The following is a 24,581-nucleotide window of genomic DNA, read 5'->3' on the forward strand; positions in this document are numbered from 1 at the left end:
CACACACACACACACACACACACACACACACACACACACACACACACCAAAGCAATCTTTGTTTTTCACCCTTTTCCAGGATCCCTCCTCCTTCCTTATCCTCTTAATTTAGAGGCTGCCAACACAATTTCCCATTCACAGTCTTCATGAAGGGAGAAGGGGAAAATATTAAGTAAAGAAAGGATGATAGGAAAGAAAGAAGGGAAAGAGGGAGGGAGAGGAGGGAACTCGCTCCTTACTTTTTTGAGTAAGGTAGACAGTTCAAGAATAAAGTTCTTAATATCATGATAACATTGACTATCAATGCATCATCCAGAAAAGGAGACTCTCATGATGAACTTTTTTCTAAGGGTAAAGGTGATTTTCCCACTCAAACTTTATATCTAATTCTATTTTGCCCATATCACATTTTACTCTACATCATTCTTATATGCATATAAAATCTATCATCTCTTATGATGATTGACAACTGAGGATAGGAATTCTGTTATTTTCATCTTTATATCCCAGTACCTAAATTTGCAATATATATATAGTAGGCACTTAATAAATGTTTGTTGAATTCAAGCAAAGATTTTTGTCTGTCTCTCTAGTTTTTCCTATTGCTATTTCATAGTCCTTCAGCTTTCTTTCAAGCAGAATGACAGAGATGCAGTATGACTTTGTAGATATAAAGTTGGATTTATGATTAAATGACCGAATCCTGGCTCTGACACTTGGCAGCTATGTTAGCCTGGGCAAGTTACCGAACCTGAGTCTAGTTCTTACAGGATCAGGGCTCATCTCTAAAATGGAGACAAGACTTGCTATGCATACCTTGTAGAGTTATCTGTAGGAAAGAACTTTGTAAATCTTTAAGTGTAAAGGAAAGACAAATTATTTTTATTCACACACATATACACACACGTGTGTGTGTGTATATACTCTTTAAGATAAAAATGTCATATTTATATGTGAAAAGATCTATTATACTGGAGGAAAATTTGAGGTTCCACTGTATTTGTAGATCATACCTATATTAATTTATATTTTCTTCTCTGGAATTAATCATATTTTTCCTTACATTCATGTTTTAGGTCCAAGTAAGTCATTCAAATAGTATTACTTTAATCATAAATGAGGATAAAAGATTAATAATAATTAAAACATGAAATATAATCAGATTTCTTATTATGAAAAATATTACATATATTTTCTGTGCAGAAAAAAGAGAAAGGTAATTACAACCAATTTTAAGTGTTTGAATTATAAATTTCAACAGGAAAGATAAGAAGATATATGTTTATATGACTCAGTAGCTTTATCAGTTCTCATAATTTCAATTCTATCACTTTTTCATAAGATGCCCATATCTCTTTCTCTCCCCTTGCCTCTTTTCCAAACTACATGGATAACCTCCTGGGTACAGTCACTTAGAGACATCTGTACTACTACATTGGGTGGATAAACTAACTTGGTTTGCAATTTACTCTGTGTTTACTACATACACCGCATTGCTGCTATGCTTGTGAAATTAAAATGTTTAAATGGGTTAATGGTATAATTTCACTGAGGCATTCCACTCCCTTGGCATGATTAGCCAATGTCTATTACTAAGAGTTTATTAAATGCAGACTTACCTGCACTGCCATTATAAGGCTATTCTACAAGGATAAGATGAACTATATCAACAAATGGGCAATTGGCAATCTTTCAGAGCACCAAATACATCTTACCACATACTTAAAGATAACTCTTACTTCAAGTGTGGTTTGCTAAAGCCATTTACTTTGTGGTTGCTCACCTTTATTGTGTCTGACCTCCCAGACCATATGCTAAAGCTGAGTATATCTGCAGATATGAGTGAATTGAATCCCAGGACAGCAACATGGAAATTATAGCTTAGGACTGTCTGGGAAAACATCAGCTCAGGCAGAGAGTACCTAATCTTACAACATTACATAATCAGTAAAGATAAATTAATAAAAAATACCATGCATTAAGCAATTAGTATGCATCCAATGGGGGTAGCTAGGTGATACAGTGGATAGAATCCTGGGCCAGAATTTAGGAAGACTCTCCTTTGTTGAAATTTGGCCTCAGATACTTATTAGCTGTGTGACTCTGAGAAAGTCACTTAGCCCTGTTTGCCTCCTTTTCCTCATCTGTAAAATGAACTGGAGAAGGAAATGGTGAACATCTCCAGTATCTTTGCCAAGAAATCCCCAAATGGGGTCAGGAAGAGTAAGATATGACTGAATAGTAAAGGTATCAAAGAGTATGCAAAGTAGTGGTAATACAAGCAGTAAAAGTAGACAACTGCTGCCCCCAAGTAGTTAACATTATAAATAGTAGGGACAAGACATAAAAGATAGTTCAGTTGTGAGTTTGAATAAAAGGTCTAGAAGTACTAAGGGTTCACTTGCAGGGAAAGATGCCAAAGTCCAGGGATTGTTCCCAGTCCCCATGTGCCCAGTATTCTTGTTTGACTCCATGCCTTCCTGTTTGTGACATCCCTATATTTACATTCTTTGAAGTCTCTAATAAATTCTTTTGGGATTTAAAAACAATATAACAAAATAAATTTGCTATCTGAAAGCTAAAGGAGAGCAAAAGAACTAAGATCAATGCCAATATTTCAGATTTTAAATGTTCAAATCAAATACCATCATCTTCCTGCAAAAGCCTGCTCCTCTTCTTAACTTCTGTTGATAGCACCACCATTTTCCTAACTGGGTTTGGAATCTTATGAGTGACTTCTGACTCTTCCTCTTCCTCACCTCTCACCTCTAATTAGTTGCTCTATTGCATCTGCCTATGAATTGCTTTTCATATCTATACTTCCTTTTCTACTCCCATTGCTGCAAATTGTTGCCTAGGTCTTTAATAAATTTTATATGGACTGTTCTACTACCTTCCTCTATCATCTCCTTGCAAGAACTTCAAACTTCTGACCACAGCATTCTGACCCTGAAAAAAAAATTAGTCTTTATCTTTCATTTACCAAATCAAAACAAAACAAATTTTGTCAACTTCGCATTCATTGACCTTTATAATCTGAACGCAATCTCTTTTTCTAACTTACACATTCTTCCTTTATCATACATACTTTTTGTGAAGTGGACATTCCAGTCACAGCAGGATATTCATCATTACTGGATCTTTTCCTGTCCTTAATTACCAGTGCGGTTGTGTCAGAAAAAGTCTCTCACATGTCTGCCTGGGTCCTTCTTTTCCTCCAAAACATGTCACCTTTTTCCTGAAATTTTCCCTGACTTTTCCATCTATTATACAATTTCCCTCTTTATAGATCTCTCAGGCTATTCTATTTACATTTCTCATTGGCACTTATACCCTAACTTGTAATGTGGTACTTTCATATTTATCTTCTTCCACTAAGCTTACTTTCTAGCTTCTCTTTGTGTTGTCTTCCCCCATTAGAATGTAAACTGAGTGAGACAAGGAGTTGTTTTGTTGGCTTACATTTTTATTCCCAGTACTTAGTACAGTTCTTGGCACATCAAAAGGATTCAATATTCCACAGTATGTAATGTGCTGTACTTGTCTTACTGGGATGGGTTTTTCAGTAGGATAGCAGCTTGGGATTGTTGAAAGCGCTGTAAGATTTCTCAACTACAATCCCTTTCAAACTCCGTCTCATCTTCAGTTCTAGATTTCTATATCTGTAGTATCTGTTTCTCACAAATGTACTGAAATATTAATTCCGCACACTGGTGGCCATCCAACTCCATGCCATCACCTAGATGATAGGCATTTTCCCACCCACTGAGTTTGTCCTATGGAGACTGTTAGAATTATCACTTTTGAGTAATCATGGAACTCATTGAATAGGTCTTGTAAAGTTCTGCCATTTTTTTAAGTCAGAAGCAAAATAGCATCTTCAAACAGTAGACACTAGATGACTTAATCATCATCTATTGTAGAGGTTCTTAACTTTTCACATGTGTCATAGATCCCTTTGGCAATGTAGGGAGTCCTAGAGATCCCTTCCCAGAACAATGTTTAAAAATACATAAAACATAATACATAAGATTAAAAAAGAAACTAATTATCTTAAAATAGTAATTAAAATAAAAAAAAACAAATTAAAAGACCCTAAGTTAAGAACCATTGACCTATGAGGAATTCTTTCCCCATTTAGGCACATATAGAAAGCCTCCATCAAAGTGATAAAAATCTTTTTCAAGATTATAATACCCTGTTTTATGCCTCATTTGAAATGAATATGAGAATCATCATTGCATATTTATCTCTGTGGCTGGGCAGCTAGGTGGTACAGTAGATAGAGTGCTGCCTTTGAAGTCAGGAAGACAGGAGTTCACATTTGGCCTTCAGATATTTACTAGCTTATGTGACCATGGGCAAGTCACTTAACTCTGTATGCCTCAGTTACCTCATCTACAAAAAGGGGATAACAATAGAATCTAGATACAGCTGGATGGTACAGTGCATAGAGTGCTGGGTCTGGAGTCAGGAAAGTTACTCTTGCTGAGTTCAAATCTGACCTCAGAAATTTATTAGCTGTGTGACCCTGGGAAAGTCACTTAACCCTGTTTGCCTCAGTTCCTCATCTGTAAAATGAGCTGGAGAAAGAAATGGCAGACTATCTTTGCCAAGAAAATGCCAAATGGGATTACAAAGAGATGGATATGACTGAAATGCTTGAATGACAAGAGCTGACATCTACCTCCTGGGGCTGTAATTAGGATCAAATGAGATAATAAATTTAAAATATTCTGCATAGTGCTTGGTACACAGTAAGTGCTGTATAAACGTTAGTTGTTGTTATTATCATATTGCTTTTCTGGGCCATTGTGAGGTAAGAGACTGACCTATGGTCACATATTTACTATGTACCAGATTTTTTGTCTCAAGCAAGCCTCCTATTATGCATGCTGCTTCTCAGATCATCATCATCATCATCACCATCATCATCATGAGTTAATACTTATTTACCAAGTGCTTTTAAATACAGTATCTCATTTGATCATCACAATGACCCTGTGAAACAGGTGCTATTATTATCTCTATTTTACATATTAAAAGAAAATTAAGCCTCAGAGAGACTTGCCTAAACTAATACAGTTGTTAAGTGCCTGAGTTAGGATTCAAACTCAGTGCATCTTAAATCCAAACTCTACATTCTATGCAGACCATATATTTTGAACATAGAAATACATATACACACTTACATATGCAAACACATGGCACATTTTAAAATGCTATCTCTCTATAAGTAGTATAATGTATAGTGTTTGCTTTGGATGGTAAGACACGACAGTAGTAACTCTAACTGATTAGGATTTTTTTCTCCATTTCCTAAGCTATAAAATGATGTTATCATCTTCTTTCTGAATGGTGTCCAATAGATTGATCTTTCTTCTCTTGTTTCCTAGAAGTTAAAGCCTATGCCACAATGCTTAACTTTCATTTTAGCAAGGGCATACAATGCTACTTATATGTTATTAATATATGGTTTACACACATTAGATTCTCATAGAAAAATCATGCTGCTATACTGCTATCAAGAACATTCATGTGAACAAAGCCTTAAAGTTGATTTGCTTTCATGGAATAAAGGCTAAGTGGAATAGTATATCTATTTTTATGCATTTATATTATCTAATCTATGACATACAGATTCTTCCTACTCATATGTTATATCAGCTATACATTCATTTTGCTTTATATCTTTGAAAATTCATTAGATATACTGTATAATTAAAACAAAATAACAAGATGAATGGAATTTAGGCATTTAATGTATAAAATTTATAATTGAAATTCTGATCCTGGAGCAAAGATAAACCTAAATAGTTTTTTTTCTTTATTGATTTCCTATAGGCAGACTCAAGGAAATGTATATATTTTAATGAATATCCTTATGATAATATTGTTCCCAACAAAGGTAACAGTTAACAAAAAGTTGCAATCCCTCAACTTAAAAATCTAGGTACCAAAAGACAATAACATTAGGTTATTTATATATTTAAATTACACCTACCTAAGACCATATTGGAATTGCAAATCCAAAAGAATCATATTGGAATTGTAAATCCAAAAGAATCTTACAAAATAAGTACCTCAAATCAAGTAGTATGAAAGCATGCTTCTGTTTATGACAAGAAACAATGATCTTTATTCATACAAATAAATTCAGAATTTGATGAGTCTAAATTTAAAAATAAAAATTTAGCAATATTATTTCAAAGTTTTGTTAGAGTAAAAAGAAAAAAAATAATTTATTTAATATGAGAATAATCCCACGTCCTTCTTCAAGCAACAATGTCCCTCTTTTATTTGTTTTTCCAAATATAGATTTACACTTACATGAAAATCTGTCCCAAAGCTAAGCAAAACAAAAGAAAACAAAGCTCCAAGTCAGAATTTTAATAAAATTAACTATGATGTATTCATACGCAAAGATTTCTGTTATGAAGAGAATATATATTTTAAAACAATTACAAGTTGTGGAATGAAGTTTATATTGAATGGATTTTCTCTATTTCATAATTTTATAAAATATTTAAAATAAATATGTTCTGGGACTTGAAAGACATTCAATTCCTAGCTAAAATCTAGAAGCTTTTAAAAGATGAGTAAAGTCATTAAGTTGGTCCTTTTCTAAGCATTTACCAATATGTATCCCAAAAAAAGAAAAAATGAAAATGAACCCCTTAACTCATCAAATTATGTTTTTATCATGCTTTAAAAAATATTTAAATTAAGTCATCAGATAAATGTTATTACATACCATAACATATTAAATACTGTATCTTTATTATAACAATCTGCAGCACACACATATGCATCTGTGTATGTGTATACACATATATATATATATTAAGCAGAGAATTCAAGTCTCTCTAAAAAAAGTTTTAAAACAGTCACTGTACTATTTGTTTGAGAGTTGAAAAGTGGGACATAAGGCCGCTTGTTTCAATCCAACAGAAAATGTTACATTTAAAAAATTTTGTGGTAAGAAAAAAGACATAGATTTTCATTTGGTCTCCATCAATGGGCAGGGCAACATCAACTTAACAGTTTAATCAAATTTATTCTGCCTGGCATGACTTGAGCCTTTCTATTTAATACTCATCATCCTCATTCCACACATACAACCTCTCTTTTCAATTCAACATATTACCCATGCATTCTGGAGCTCCCCCCAAACCATACTGGACAGGAAGGTATTAAAAGTAAGTAAACCACCAATAAATGTAACTGCATTACTTAGTCAAGTAGGGAGGTAGACAACATGCAGATAAAATGGCTAAATTGTTCACAGTAGTGAAGCTGACTTTGTTCCCTAAACTTTCCAAGAACTCTGGTGGAAAGCTTCATTTTGAATTCATTCAATACCTTTTATGTTTTCCCCTGAATGTAGAAATTCAGAAATGCTATTTCATGCCTTCCCCCCAAATTCATTTTATTCATGTACCTAGGAAAATTTCTACCAAAATAGTTTCGAATATGATTTGCTGTCTTCTGCTTTAAAGGCCAAACTCATGTAAACCTACAGAGGCATGCCCTCTGAAAGTTTGTAAAAGAGTTAAAAAGACAACTGCTACTCTTCTGTACTCTTGTAAAACAATGAGTAAGACTCATTATATAGTCCCTCTAGGAAACAAAGTTCTGAAAAGATGATAGTGAGATTGTGCTAAAATATTAAATTGGTCACATTTTTATATGTATGTATTATTATCTAATTCCCAAAGGTTTTCGTGGCTCCCTAAGAAATTTGGATAACTGGTGGTCATAGATACTACCAGTTCAGAGTTGGGCAAGTCTTTGTTAAACTGGAGTATCTTGGAAACAGTATGTTTGTTGTTGCTGTTATTGGTATTGAATTAACCCACTCATTCCTGCTGCAATGAATCTGCCTTATTCTCATATGGCAGAAAGTTATTGAGGGTAACTATATGAAGTAAACAAATAAGTCAAGAAAAGATTTTATCTGCATATGAGAAAAAAAAAACTTTGTAACAAGAACTACAAACTAAAACAGAAAACTTAAAATGAAATTACATAGACCATGTCACACCTTTACTAATTAACCATAATTTAAGAGGGTAATGACAAATCACTTTGGACTATCAACAAAAAAGTCTATCTTCATTCACAAATCTCCTGGAATTTCTGAAGCCAATTACCTTTAGTTAATATTATACTAAATGATGTAACAAATTTCACATATGATTTTGTGGAATTAGTCACATTAATTTAGGGTCATGCCTTATAATATCTCTCTGCTCAAAATTTGCCAGGTAATCTTTTGACTATCAGATATAAGAAGCTTCTCATGAATTCATGAGAGATCCATGATGTATTATCATATTGATATATGAAAGTAACCCCTTTATCACTGAAACTTGAAGTTTTTCATAATGCCATAGTTATATGAAAACACACTGAACCAACACATTGCCTGATAAGCCTCAAAAAACTTAATGTCACAAGGTGGCATACCTAGACAAACATCCCATAGTGAAAATCCAAAATAGTTAATGTACCTCAAGAATTTTGACTGCAAGCCCTCCCCCTCAAAAATAAATTAAAAAAACACAGAATTTGGTGGTCAAAAGAGACCTGTGTCTCAATTATGCCTCTAACACTTATGACCACAAACAAATAATTAAACTTTTCAGAACCTAAGTTTTGCAATCTATCAAGTTAGAATAATCACACCTGCAAAACCTATCTCATGGAATTGCTGTGACAGCTGAATCAAATAATGTATTTAAAGCACTTTAAAGACTGTAACTCAATATAAAAATGTATGTTTGTGGTGGTGGTGGTGGTACCTCAGAGTGCCTCAGAGCTCTCTAAGATCAAGGAAATCAGAACTCAGTCAAGATTTAGGGGCAATGAATATCTCTCAAAAAAGGTTCTAGGCAACTCTGGATAATGGAAACACTATAAAACAATCTTACCCTCCCCCCCCACCCCCCAAATGGAAAATGACGTGAAGATTAATCACCCAGAGGTGTTTGACCTAAAAAGGCATAAATGTCAAGGTCCTTCAGTTTCTCTTGGATTCAAACCAATAGTATACTTAGGGAAACAAATAAGACAATAGCTAATAGGCTATAGAGGCTGAAAATTTTTAGATCAAACTGTACTTTTCTTTGGAACATTAAGATTTATTCAATTATAATATCACATCACCTCAGAAAGTATAAGATAGTGAAAAGAATATTGTTATTAAAGTCAGAAGAGTCCATGGTTCAAATCTTGCCTCTGACTTTTATGCTTTTAGAATGTTTTGCAAACCTTAAGGCACTGCATAAGTATCAGTTATTATTATTAAAAGTGAGCATGCCTTTTGACAGGTAAAGAATTTCCTACTTAACCCTTGCAAGCCTCACGTAAACCCTTTCCTTTATATATTGTTCTGCAATTCCATGAAATCTGGAAAACCTGATAAGATAAATTTTGTTCCAACTTCTAAGTAATTCAGTTTGTGATACAAAGAGATAAAAACACCAAAAAATTTTCAAAATTACTATCATTACTATTTTCTAGGAAAAAGGCAAGAGTTCTGACAGTAGCAGCAATTGTGGTATTTTTCTGCTCACCACTATTGGCAAGATCCTGGTTTGAATCTTTCTGACTCATACTAACAGGATGACAATATGTATTGAGATTTCAACTCTCTTCTCCCTGCAGATAACTGTGGAGAGACTTAGAAGAACATCTTTCCATGCCAAATTGTCTAGTTCGTCTTTTCCATGGAGAATAGAGTTTAATGTATGTTTTTGCAAAACACAGGACACTATTTAGACGAGTCAAGAATTAATGTTAAATGAATGTCTTGACTGATTCTAAAAACTGTTCACTTTCAGTCTCAATTTTTGTATTCTATTTTTCCTAGAACATAAAGACGTAACATATACATTTAGCATAGGTACAAGTTACAGAAAATGTCTCTATGAATTGGTCCATATTTTAAGAGGTTCAGAGTGTGTTTACTAATATTCTCCTACTAAGCATTTTAGGATTTCTCCTTGAACTTGAGATGAGTAAACCAGGCCAAATAAGAATACCTTGTCTAATTTATGACAGAAATTGTTTTTTCTCTCACTGTAGCAATAATGGAACAGTATTGCTCTGGTTTAACGCTATAAATTCAGATCAAATAGGAAAGTGTGAAATCCAGAAGTGATGCTGCTTCATTAACTTGCATGCTGACTTGACATGCTCCATAGTATAGAGGCAACAGACTTGATGATACAACCTATTCCTATAAGCAAACAATATTTTATATCATAAACCATCTGGGGTTCTCATCCTCAGAGCCACTTGCCTAGAGTTGGCTGGTACATTTGAATATTCTGAGGTGCAGCAGTAAGAATCATTTTATTAGCAAAAACTCATTTGCTACAATAAGAGACTGGCATTCAAGACATTATGGAGGGAACAAAATTTTGGCTAAAGTACTTGTTTTCATTATTCAGCTGAAGAAAATCATTAGTTATACAAGCTTTCAAAACCCTCTGGTTTTTCTAAGTTACCAATAAAAGTGATACCATTCATAACCTGGACAGTAGTCTCTTTCATATATTGCCTATAGTCACAAACTTAAGTGCCAAGCAGATGGTTGAAATCTGTTTTGTATAAAATGTGTTTTTTTTTTAACTGTGTTCTTTGTATTCATATTCAGGCCTAGGTTTTAGCCATCAAAACACTGGCACTGTGTCGATCATTAGCAGCATTTTAGACAACTGGCGACTAAGGTATTCACTGTTCTCCACACAATGTTCAGTTAATATTTCCCAGATGCATAATTAAGGCAAAAGATCATCTTCTTCAATTGGTATCAGCACTCTGGATAACTTCTGACTTTCAGCACGCTATATATACATGTGTGTGTGTGTATAAACAATTCACATAAAAATAAGTATTTTGTTCTTATTTTAATTTTTTATTTTTGGGTTCTTTTTCTTTGTATTATTTTAAAGTGGCTTTTAAAAAGAAAGGTATAGCTTTCCCCTTTAGGTAAACAATGATTTATCTATTTTGTTTTATAGAGTCAGTTTTTAGTTGTTTTTGGTTTGATACGCACAAAATAGGAATCCTGGAGTTATAAGTTGAGTGATCATATATCAAAGCAGAGTAATGAATTGATATTTTCATATTTGAGGCGTAGATGCTTGCAAGTAACTTTCTCTGACTGATATGTCTTATACACTAAAGGAAAAAGTATAATTTCCAATATATTCCATTATTATTAAAATATAAGCTACATCTAGTGATAATATGCTAATTTAATATAATAACCAGGGTAGCCATAATAATTATTATCTCTTAGCGTATTTACAAATAATGATCATGTATGAACTAAAAATATAGACAGGTAATTTTTTAGATGCACTTGCCTATTGAAATTATTGTTTAATCCCATAATTTTTCACTTTTAAAGCATGTTAACTATTTTGCATTTGGTAAAAACTGAACAATTTGTACTCAGTGGCTTTCATCCAGAGATATCTAAATATTTTGTAAATAATAATTAGCTATGTTTCTTCTTTAGCATTAGGGGGTAAGTTAGTATGCATGCCCATTTTATAGATGAGTGGTTGAAGAACAGAGAAGTTAAGTGACTTTCCCAACATAGTTTTAAATTTTTGGTTTAGAAATTGCAGGAACATATGCCATCCTTGTATAGCACTAGGTGCTAGATTATAAAATATATTAGCAGTAGGATGACTGATTGGATGGTTTCCAGATTTTCTTTCTGTTTTAAAAGTAGGATTTTTGCACATTTCCTTTTGGTCCTTGTTTTAAATGCATTTTGGGTTCAATTTAAAAAAAATTAAAGCCCCTATCTCAGTAGAAAATGAAGAACATTTATTCTTTCCAAAATTAAAAATGGCATGAATAGTCAGTAATTCTACATCTGAATTATGGTACAAAGAATTAACTTTAACATGAAGCCAATTTTGACCTTCCTTCAAATGGCCAAGTAACATTTTTTTTTATCCCACCAATGCTTACATACATGTGGCTTTCAAGATCTGATGTATTCATCTGTAAAATGAGGGGTTGGACCAGGTGATCTGAAAGGTCCTTTTATGCTTAAAGCTTATACCCTGACTGACTCACTTGTCCACTTTGAAATTAAATGTACTTGGTTATGATTGCTGCATGTGGAGAATATATGCATCTCTTCATATTCAAGAATCATGCTCATGGTGCTAGGAACCCTGCTAAAAAGAATCCAGACCATGCCTCAATAACGCCACATATCAGTTACCATTTTCAATAATGGTAATTCATTTGCATAAAATGCTTTATGACATGAAAATGCTACATTACCTCATCTTATCCTCACAACCTTATGAAGTAAATATAATGAGAGTATTAGTATCCCTACTTTCTAGGTAAGGGAATTGAAATATAGAGGTTAGGCATTTTGCACAAAGTAAGTAACTTATAATGAGTCAGAACTTGAACTCAGGTTGTCTGACTTTTCTAACATATTTTCTAGCACTAAATAAATGAACCAGTCATTCTGATCACAGTGGTATTTCTCATAGACTGTAATGCCTCTCTCATCTAAACTTTATCTTCTCAGGATATAGAGCGGTATTTAAGGAACATTTATTTCACATTATTTGTGACTGTTCTTTTTCCTTTTCTCAAAAATTTGGACACTAAGGCTCCCAATTGTTAATACTCTAATAATATAAGCCTATGCTACTTTCTAAAGTTTGTCTTATTCATGACCTTATGGTTTTCTTGCTCAACTACTGAAGTTCACTTCAGCAGACCCAAGTAAATTTAATGTTACATTTATGTGTATAAACATAAACCTTAGCTTATATCTATAACTAATTCACATAGCACTTAGCAAAGTGATTTACACACAGTAGGCACCTGAATATAGTTGCTGCTTGATTGGTATGCTGAATTATTTTGATATAACACAAAATGTTTTTTTAATTATGAGAACAAGGCTGTGTATTTTGAAAATGTATAGGTACAGACACCCAAGCACCCAGAATTCCATTTTACTGAAGTTCTTTGCCCCTGGATAATAGTCCCCAATTCAAATGTAAACTGAGAAATAGTTTGAAATGTAAATTCCTTGGCTGATTGAGGAAGTACTGCTCATTTCACCTAAAAAAACCAGAAATGTAAGCATTCTGACTGCTTTAGTAACAAAAAAGCTGCATACTGTACAAACATTTTAGAAACTTAGAATTTTGGAAGTAGAGATCTTAGAATGCAGTACCATAGGATGTCAGAGCAAGAGGGGGCCTTAGAGATTATCTAGTCCAAATCCGTCTTTTTATAGATGAGGACAGTGAAGTCCAGAGAAGAATAAAAAGGAACAGAATCTCAAACAACAAAAGCTTCTTTAAAGAACAACTACTTTTACAGAAGAGGAAAACTTCATATAAACGCTTATATAACACAATAGAAAAAACACTGCTTGGCATTGGACAACATGAGCTAAAATAACTTTAGGCAAGTCACCCTTTCTGAGCATGTTTTTTTTTTAAATTTAAATTATTTGTGAAATGGCAATAATAGGCAATAAATCCATTAGCCATGCAACTCATTATATTAGATTAAAGGCTAAACCTCCAAATTTTTTTAACTTTCCATCACAATACTCTTTCAACATTATGTTATGCTGAATACCTAGTTTCTATTATGTGTATATGTTATATATAAATTATTGATCATATTAATGTAATTAATGTTAATGACAAAGAAAAATAGCCATCATATAGAATATATGTATGTTCTCTGGGGAAAATAGAACATTACAGGAAAGTTAGTAACTTTTCATTTTAAGCACATACTTCCAACATTAAACTCAAGTTTTAATCTCAAATATTCTAAAAGTCACTAAAGTATGCCCTGATTTACCCAACTAGTTGAATACAAATTTTTGATAATAGCTACATGCTTTAAGAACAATTTAGGCTTAGAAAATTCAGATGTTATTACTTTCTTTGGTAATTCATGCTATAGGCTTAAGAAGTAGAAGTGAGCTTTATTTGTATGTAATACTATTTGTATTGGTTGTGTAATTCATGGTAAAGAGCACTATATTTGCAAATCCATAGAGATTTGGTTTTGAATCCCAATTCCAAGACATCATGACTTTGGGCAAGTCATTTAACTTTTGTGAAACTCTGTTTCATTGTATGTGAAAATTTGAAAATGACACATTAGCACTCACTACTTAGAGTTCTTGGGAGGATCACATGAGATAATGTATATAAGGTACTTTGTAAACTTAACTATAAGCATCAGCTACTACTATCTTCGCCCAATTAAAATTTTTGTCTTTTGATCACATATACTTTATTTTAGATTATTAGTTTGTCATACTAAATATATATTCCCAGATTTAAAGGATGCAGAATTTTACTTTAATTTTCTTATAAAATGTCCTAAATTCTGCACTTCAAATTTGATTCTTATAACTCCTTTTAGGATAGGAAATATTTTATATTATTAGACCCAGTTTTTTTTTTAATCTCTGTAGTTATTTGAAAAAATGTCTATTAAATATCACATGCACATTAGAGGCCAAATATCATGAATTTCACTTTTCTAGAACTAGATATTTGTATATCAGTAGGCTTCTAGATACTTTTACTCTATAATCCTTTAAGACTACTAAAATTTCAGCTATTATTAGAGAATTGGAATAGAAGGGTGCATTTCACTCAATCACAACATTCCTTACTATACTTGATTTTCTGTTCCTAGTTGTTTATCCTAGTTTGATTAATAGCACTTTGAGTTTTATATAAAAGCTTTCTTCTGAACTCTTCCAAGCACCTTTCAAATATTATGTGATTAAATCACATGATGTCGCTGTGAGAAAGATTACAAATAATGCAAAGCCAATTTATACATGTAGTCATTAAAACAGAGACTTGCTCAAGGTCAAAGATGAGTCAATGATAGAACCAGAAATAAAATAGTGCGACTACCAGTTCATTTTACTGTCTCCTAAAATACTATGACACTTTACATATCCTATGAGATCTTCAATATAGATTTCTTATCCAGACTGCAAAACTAAGGGAAGAGAGTGATTACTCCTAATTTTATATGACATTTCCATACAAATGATCCACTTCTTTCCAAAAACCTTATGAAACTCAATAAGAAAAATTATACAATAAGAGAGGGACACAAAAGGTCACCAGGAAGAAAGGGAAAAATATTTTGAACACACAAATTATTGTCTAAGGAACTCTAGGATAAGCTCCCAGGATAAATGGCAAGTAAAATACATTTATTTGTCCATCTTAAAACACAATTATAAAATAGGTTTTGAAATTTGATATTTAAGCAACTCATGGCAAGAAGGAACAAAAAATCAAAAAGTAGGTAACGAATTCTGTTTTCTTTTCATTCACAACAATATTGTGTAAAGAAATAATTATAACCATATAAAATAATTTAATCTTGATTTTAAAAAACCTGAATGCAAGGTATGTCAAAAAGGGATTAACTACAATTCAGTTTCTGAATGGCAAAAAATAAGTACTTTGTGAATTAACATCAGATTAAAAAGCAACCAAAAATCTGTATGACAGTAAATATTACATCATATTTTGAAACAAAGTATTACAAAAGTACCAAAATATACTTATGTAAAATAATATCTTATCTTTAGCTATACTATAAAGGAAATGCATGAAAAGAAGTTGAAACCATTTAAATTGCCTCACTTATATACCTGGTTTACTAACTTTGAGGAAATTTCCTTTGTAGCCAGAAAGGAACTAGAAACTATTCATACTTGGTCTCCTTGGTAAAATTAAAGATATTCTTAAAGCCATCGTTCAAACAAGGTATGCTATTGAAAAATGTTTTTGTTAATTTTTAGCCCTGTGCTGTGAACTTCATTGCTTCATATTAGACATATTCACATTGCATAGAGGGCACATTGGGGAAAAAATAATGTGAGACTCATGAAATAAAATGAAGATCCCTATGCCACCATGCAATGAGATATTATGCCAAAAGTAACCCCCATAGACATGCATGAATATATGTGCATATATGTATACATGTGTAATATACACACATATATGTAATGTATACATATACGCTTGCATATTGAGGGAAATCATTTCATATTATTTATACATACTTAAACATTCCTTTGCAATATACATATATGTGTACATATTCTTTCAAAAATAACAGAATTCGAAATGCTGTTGCATACCAGAGTTTCAATGTTGTTTTTCCCCCCTGCCAGAAGCTTTTAGTTATGGTGTTACTCTTACCTACTATATGTGTTAACTCTGGCAGGTAGCCCTAATTTGTTGGTAGCCAAATTATTTTTGTCCCTGAAGTATGAAAAATCTCAAAAGTGTATGAATGAGACACAGTTTACTAGTTTACACGCATCCCTATAACTCAAAGAAACTAACATTCATTGAAAACTGCATTCAGTGTAACAAAAAAGAACTACACAGAGATACCACCTGCATTTCTTCCATGAGGAAGAAGAGGAGAGAACACCTTTTCAACATCAATAAGAACTTTAGTTCTTAGCGTGAAGGAAAACAAACAACACTCTCTTCACCATGCTTCAAGTTTCACTTAAAGCAATATATATTCATATCTATATATCTGTAGCTATACTAAAGATCTAACAATATAAAATGACAGTCATTTGTTAAAAAAACAAAACAACTTAAATGTTTTCAGGCAAGAATATTGTCACTATGGCAAAATATCTTAAGATGATATGAGCAGAATAAATGTCATCCTTGCACTTCATGATCACCTATCACATTCTTACTCAACTAGGTTACATTCTCCTAGTTGTCAAGGAAAACGCTGAGAAAATGACACTTAAGATATACCTATTCTTAGGATTAAGCAACTATCCCAAGGATTAAGCAATAGGAAAAAGTGTTTCTGAATCCAAAGATAAGGAAAAAGTAAAAGTACAATTATTATAGAATCAAGTGACTAAGATAATTACTTTGATTAAAAAGAGAGAAAGCTAAAATCCACTCAATCCAGTTTGGGTTTGGATAGATTTATTGTTCAAAGCTCATTTCAAGTGTCTATGAACAGTCACCAGCTTTTGTTTTTAATTTTACTTCTGTCATGTTTTATGGGTAAAAAAGTCATTACACCACCTTGTAACAGATTAATTACTTTCAAGCTGGGTGACAAAAGGGCATAATGACCGGAAAATTTTACAAAAGGAAAAGCAAAAGCATGTTGACAAGTTTATCAACAAACCTGGGCAAATCTCATGAAGTACAGATTAAGGTTCAGTGGTTCCAAACTGGCAGCATTCAAGTTGGGTTCATATTTGGGTTTTTTGTTTTGTTTGTTTTTTTAAACCACCTGTCCTAAAATGATATTGTTTATGCTAATTATCTTTGTTTATGCCACAATTCTGTTTGTTTACTACATTCTTTTAAAATACCATATCCCCATAAACAGTTCTCACCAGAATTCTTCTAGATCTTGTTCCTGCCTGGTCCTCCACAGTCCACTGAGTAGAATTCAGTGTTACAGTAGAGGCGCAAAAGATTGGGAACAACTTTGAGTCTCTAACGACTCAGGCTGGCAAAGGCTGGGAATACGGCTGAGGTTTTACTCTCAGTCTCTAGAGGGAAAGGATACTGAGTGTGGTGCTCAAAACAAACCCCTATTGGACAGTTAGAACTAGACAACTAGAACAATTTCCTCTTCAGGGGAAATTCAGGACACATGAACTGAGTAGTAAAGATGAGCAGGTTATGCTAGTGATAGCTGAGAAGAGGTTATAGACTTGGGGACAGAGGGAGAAGATTAATAAAAATCTGAAATAACAAATGATCAAAGTCCTATCATCTTCAACTGTGACATGCTGTCAGTGAATGCTGTCAAAGGATATGAAATATCCTATTAAACTTGCCCAAGTTTTAAAAGTAAAGCAAGAGTAAAAAAATTTTTAAAGTTGTTTCACAAATGAATATCATCTGACCAGGTCTATCTAGAAATTACAATTATTATTTTATTATAAGGAATGTACAATGAAATGCCATGAAAAACATATAGATATGAAGAATAAAAATTGCTGCTTGATTTTAGAGAACTTCTTATTTCTATTGTAATGGAAATGCCACATTAAAATTATGCAACACTTTTTTACTTCACGCTAATATATGACCTTCATATTTACTATATATTGACATTGTGTTATTATAACAGAGCAAACTGGGCAGGTTAACTTGACTTAAATTATAAATAACTAACAAATTATGAAGGGGAAAAAGAAAATCCATCAGTTATAGTTATTTACTTAGTTTGTAAATGGAGAGACATTCAACCTACATAATGTGTATTTTCAGCACACTATATAATCATTAGATTGCTGAAAAATGAATAGTGGGGAGAGTAAGCAATAAAATCAGACTTTACCCATGGATATAATTCTACTTTCTAAATGCATTATGAATTTAATCCATTTGAAACAGTTTTCAACTCTATGGAAGAATAATGTGCTTAAGTAACAGAACAGGTCTTATTTGGCTCTCATGTAAGATGTATATATGGTTCTTAGCAAAGAACTCCCTAAGAACAGGTAAAATACTTTATCATGTGCTTATTATGTTAGTGGGCTCTGATACAAGAACTCTGAATAAATGCAAAGTAACAATGACCCTCCCGTATTTTTACTTCTATCAAACTTATTGCACAGTGAACACCACAAGATGCTGCTTAATATTTTAACTCTTAGATGCTCTTGGTAGTCACCCAGAGCACAATCCTACCAAGCCCTTCATTTCATCCCTTCTCTTCTGTGTGTTGCATTACAAACTTACAGCTCCATTCCAGGCAGTGGCAAATTATTGAAAATCTATGTGTTACAGTCAACTTTTCCTTTATAAACAAGTATAAGTACAACAAATGAAATGAACAAAGATGAACACCCTGGAAACATTCTGAATATGAAACTATAACTTTCCTTTGCATCCAATTTAGCGATCTCTTTTCCTTCCTTTCCTTATGAACAAATTAGTTATATAAATCATTATACAAACTAAGTTTACCTCAATAAAAAGGTAAGTGTTGAAATTCTGATGCCTGTGTGAAAATTTTAGATGATCTAAAAGTGTCACTGAAGAGGTGTTCTATTATATTTTGCTATGAATTAGAAAATCATTTCCAAACAATATGTGATAGGGTAACCAACTTATGATAAAAGAAAGCTACTAGTGTATTTTTGTAAGAAACATATTTGAAAGTATTCTCATGAGGAAATTACTTTTCCTTTGGGAAAGTGTTGATAAAACATTAAACTAAATTTGATGTAGAGCTAAAGTGAACAATACCTAAGCCCATTTCTTATCCTCCCACCAAAGACTTTTTGTCCTATAGTCATTCGCTCCACATCTATCTGTACAAGCATTCTTCAGTCTGCACCCGTTTGGAAAGATACCACTGAATAGGTGACACCAAATGTTTAACCTGGTTCCATTTTTACCCTCCACAGACATTAACATACCCTTTCTTCTTAAGCGATCATTTCACACTTGATACTTAATTAAGCACTAACATACCATAACAGAAAGAAAAGTGCAATAACTTAGTTCTCAAACTGTTGCATGTTATATGTACACAGGATACATGGAATATAAAAGAGAGGAATGGCATGCAAATATATGTATGACAGTGTTAAATATTAATTTTTCTTATTTATCAATATCACATAAACATAATAAAGTTGAGATAGTTATTTTGGTAGCTCCTTGTATTTTCAGATATTTTAAATGGATATGCAGAGTCCTTAAAAAAACAAGGAAAGTCAGATTCGCTTGTGTTTAATTACATGAACACATCTACAAGTCTACAAAGGGTTTATATTGTGAGAGTTCTAGTATGCATTTAATGTGATAGCTATTAACATATAGTGCATGCTGTCAATTATACTGACTCTAAGAAGTAAGACATAATAGGTCCTAATTGCCAATAATATTTCTAAGAATTCTTTAGAAATGCTTCCCTGACTCCCATCCCCATGTGGAGTCTACATTATCAATTTAGTTAGGAGAATGAATACTTGCAAATAAAAACTTAAAGGATAAAACTCACTTTACTTTTCAGAGAGGATGTCCAGTTTGGTAAATTTTTAATAAAATCTGAAGGACAATTCTTAACAGCCTCTCCAAGTGCTACCACTTTTGAATGAATTAACAATTGTTTAAATGACAGTCCTGACCATTTTCACCTCTAGAGCTGTTATCACAGTCATATACCGATCCAAATGACACAGTTGTCATCTCCACATTTAACTTTTAATTGTACAGGTTGTAACTATTGTGTAAAGTTTCAAAACAATATGGAGATTTGGAGAACAATGAAAGATAGTCAGAAATCTCTCAATGGAAACAGTATAAGGTGACATAACTTTTATTTCTAGTGTAAAAAAAAAACAACTAAAGGCAAGTAACTTTGTTCACTTCAGTGATCTATTTCATAAGTTATTTTAGAAGGCTTCTTTTATAGGTTCATGGGTGATTATTGATTTTTGAAAATCTCCTGTGGCAGGTATTTCTGTGTACTATAAGTAATTCATATGGAAACAGTCGCAAATAATCTAAAAATCAGAAAAAATCCCAGCTGAACACATGTGGTAGTGCAGACATATTATATACACATCCTCTGAATTTTCTTTTTATAAGTGGAGATCATCATTGCTAAATGATATGACTACATCTAGGTTATTATAGATACATTTACCTGTATATTCATAATGTAAACAGATGGTAATGAGCTATAAAGATTTGGGGTTGTATTACCAATTCTAATTAAGACCTCTTGCATCGTGGGATATCTTTCAAAAATATTTGAGTAGTTAATATTTTCAAATCTGTCAGCAAGAATACCAACACTATTGATTACCATTTGCTTATTTAACCAGTCAGTGAGAAGTGCATGCCCCTGAGTGATGGCAAAAATGAAACATGAGCCAGGAGTAAAATGTTGAGAGATTCTAGCTTTAGAATTTGGGGGTTGGGAGTTTTTAATTAACTCAAAAGGAGATAATTGAAAAAAAAATACAAATAAACCTAACAGTGGTAAAGCTTGCCTACATATAAACATAGAATGTAACCTTTTAATATGTAACTACCTTTCATAAGAATCATTTAACTGGCTTACAAATCAGATTGCCAGTATCATCTTCATAACATACAATTATAGTTAGAGAATATTATAGTTTAACTCTTACTCTGTACCACATAGGGAGCTGTTACTCTGTTGAATTAGAAAAGTATTCGCTACTTCAAACAATAATAATTTCTAGGAAAAAAAACAAATCTGTCTTTGTAAAAAATTAAAAAAGCATTCTTCCCAAGTTAAATGTTAACATTTTAAGGAGTTACTAAATTCAAGTGAGAAAATATTATAACACAAATAAAGCCATTAAAGAAGTTCAGTCATTTAAATGAGGATATCAATAAATCCCTCAGTGGGAAGAAAAAAAAAAAGAAGAAACCACTGCTAAAGTATATTTTGTGCTATTTTAATTTTCTCTGTAATTTCATATTCTGTACCCTAATATATAACCACATTCAAGATGTATTTTACTCTGAGTACTCTTTTGCATCTTCCATTGCTCTCTGATTTACTGCAATCTTAAAATGTTTTAATCTTTGTCTTTCTTTTTTCGCCTTTTCATATCAAATTCAGTCATTTGAGCGATGAACAGCTTGACTTAGCATATTTTTAACCAGCTGGTCTAGCACCTAGCTTGCATTGCATAGTCAGATACAACAAATGTTTATACAGAAGGTAGCTTTCATGAAAATGAAAAAAAATATATAGCCTATGTATCATGCATCCTGTCTTTTTTTAGATTAAAAAAAATCACCAAAGAGAACGCAAAGTTTGAATTATTTTAAATGGCAAACAAGATCCTATTTATAGTTTTCCCCAAAAATTGAACTTGTGGTAGAGTAAGAATAAAGATTTTAAAAAAATACAGTATATATTAAGATGCACATGAAGAGGACTAACATCTTTGAAAGCCCAACTCAACTTGAAATAATACAAAACTAAAGCAGCTAAAAATACTTTCTCAATAGTAACAACTTAATTTCAAATACACATGCTCCTGTCTTGGCAAAAGAAGGAAAAATCATAAATCAAAATTGAGCTTTCGACCGCCAGTGCAAAAAGTGTCCACTAAAACTTAGGAATCATCAGTGTTTAACTTTTTTGACACTTAAAAAAAAAAGATCTCCTGATGGATTGTTGTGATGTTAACATGAGTTTAAAAAAATGCACACCCTGTTCCCTTATATCAACAAAAGGTCATGTGCTTTATGGAGCTACTTCCAAAGTTTTGCAGCAACTTAAATCCTTAGTTCTAATCATCCTCAAATTCCTCTGTCATCCCAGAAATTACATCTGAGACAGAGATGCTGAAAATGTGGGTGCTTTGCATAAAAAAAGATTTGGAGGAAGAAAGGAAGAAATGAGAGGGGTATGATGCTTAATGTTCATTAAAATCTCTGTTATAGGACCAAACCTAAAATCATCAATAACAAGCTTGGGTACTTTGTAAATTCCTTCAATTTGGTTCAGAAAACAACAAGAAGATTCAGTTAAGATATAGAATCATATAAAAGCTTCTCCGGCAAGCATGATTTTTAAAGAGCATCTCACAACTGATTCTAAGCCTGTAAAATGGGAGAGTTATACTTTCATATTTAAAAAAAAAATAACATCCAAAACAAAACAACTCAACTCACCTTTCAAACTCCTGAGGTAAATCAGGGTCAGTTAGCATGCTGGAAAAGCACAATTTCCCTTTGTCACAGCAGCCACCTATGATCGTCTCCAACTGAACCTGTCAAGTGAGTCCAAACCCTCTAAACCAATTGATTCTCTCCTCTCCTCTCTTCTCTTCTTCCCCCCTCTCCCTCCCTCCCTCCCTCCCTCAATCTCTCTCTCTCCCCCCCCTCTTTCTCTCCCCTCCTCTCCTTTCTCCCCTCTCTCCTTTTTTTCTTCCTCTCTCCTCTCTTCTCTCTCTCTTCCTCTCTCTCCCCCTCTCCCTCCCTTTCCCTCTCCCTCTCTGTGAACTAGGACTCCTTGACCAGTCTCTTAAAGGGGTAGCACACTTAGCGGCACAGAGTGTTTAGAAAGCTTCCCCCACAGCTGAGCAGCACGCTGCGGCTGCTAGACTCTAGACAACCTCAGGGTGCCTGTCCTTTCCTTTTAATTCTATCATCCAGTCATCAGAGAATGTGAGAAGTCAACTCATTTAACATCCCCCATACACACTCTCCCCCATTAATAAAATGCATACACAAATAATATTAATCAAGTAAAATGTATTAGCGGTGGATTAAAAGAGAATCTATAATAACAGCCACCCGTTTAAACTGCAGTTATTAACTAATTAAAGAAAAAAATGGCAATGTTAGCAATAGTATTTTTTTCCACATTCACTTCTTATCCCCCCCCCCTTCTAGGCTTTCTCTTTGCCCGCACACGGAAGCACACACTCACACACACTCACACACACACATACACACACAACAATCAGGCATTGTTCTGAGGGAAGAAAAGCAACTTTGACAGATTGAAATATAGCAGAGGCCCCTTCAAGGAAACCTGTAAACAACTTGTCACTCACTCTGTCCGTCTCACTGTTAGCTCTTGCTTTCCACAAAGTGGTGCGAATGTCCTGGCAACACAGCCAAAGTTTCCTCAGCTCCAAACTCCATAAAACATCAGTGCTATGTGGAGGGGAATAGGTATCCACATCCCAAAATAACACACGTGAAGCACAACAAAAATCACCTCCTAGCTCCCCAAACAGTAAGAACTTTGGATTTGTTCTGATTTTTGGTTTCTGGGGGAGGGGGTAGATGAGAGGAGGGAATAGGGCTAAGTCCCTTAGCTGCGGATCTCTTTAATTTCCTCTGCCCAGGCAGTCATAGATAACAAGGTGGACAAACTATGGTTTTACAGATTCTAAGCTGGCTGGCAGAGAACAGCTTCCATAGCAGTTCCAATTATCTAGATAAAAATCTGGCAGATGAGGAAGGTAATCAGGTAATGTACCTTTGACATGAAATGACAGAGGCACATAACACACACACACACACACACACACACATACACACACACAGAGATGGTGACTATCCCCGTGCACTGCAGCATCTGGTCAGAGTAAGCACACCCTCACAAACACAAGACTGTGCATATTTTCTCTCTCTCTCTCTCTCCCTCTCTCTCTCTCTCTCTCTCTCTCTCTCTCTCTCTCTCTCTCTCTCTCTCTCTCTCTCTCTCACTCTCTGTTTCCCTCCCTTCCTCTCTCTCTCCACTCCTACTGGGAGGGTTCATTCTGCACAAAAGGCTACATTACAGAGTCCGCCCCAATAAGGGAAAGAGAGAAAAAAAAAGCCTTCCATTGTTGAGAGGGCAGGTCAGTTGATTAGATTTTCTGTGGAGAATTCCACGAGGAAATTCCCTTCAAAGCCGAAGTGATTAACTGGGGGCTATTCTGGAAATGGAGCAGACAATGGCTCAATAGTCTGCACAGCCAATGTCCAGGCTGGCACTGAACTCACTTT

At 33.5% G+C, this 24,581-nt stretch overlaps 1 protein-coding gene across 1 annotated transcript in view; it reads right to left on the reverse strand.

The window, feature by feature from the left end:
• The window catches only part of LOC138175785 (transcription factor SOX-5), a 503,395-nt gene extending 479,092 nt beyond the window's left edge, over positions 1-24,303 (reverse strand). Inside the window, exons 1-2 of the mRNA XM_069106265.1 lie at positions 23,639-24,303; positions 22,752-22,849 (exon numbers count right to left, since the gene is read on the reverse strand). Coding sequence (XP_068962366.1) covers positions 22,752-22,789 — 38 coding nt within the window. The 5' untranslated portion in view covers positions 22,790-22,849; positions 23,639-24,303. The remainder of the gene's footprint in view (positions 1-22,751; positions 22,850-23,638) is intronic.
• Positions 24,304-24,581: the final 278 nt, after the last annotated feature.

This window comes from Petaurus breviceps, unplaced genomic scaffold, assembly GCF_028583685.1.
Source record: "Petaurus breviceps papuanus isolate PSGF00001 unplaced genomic scaffold, PetGlider_PUasm1.0 79, whole genome shotgun sequence".
NCBI lineage: Eukaryota > Metazoa > Chordata > Mammalia > Diprotodontia > Petauridae > Petaurus > Petaurus breviceps.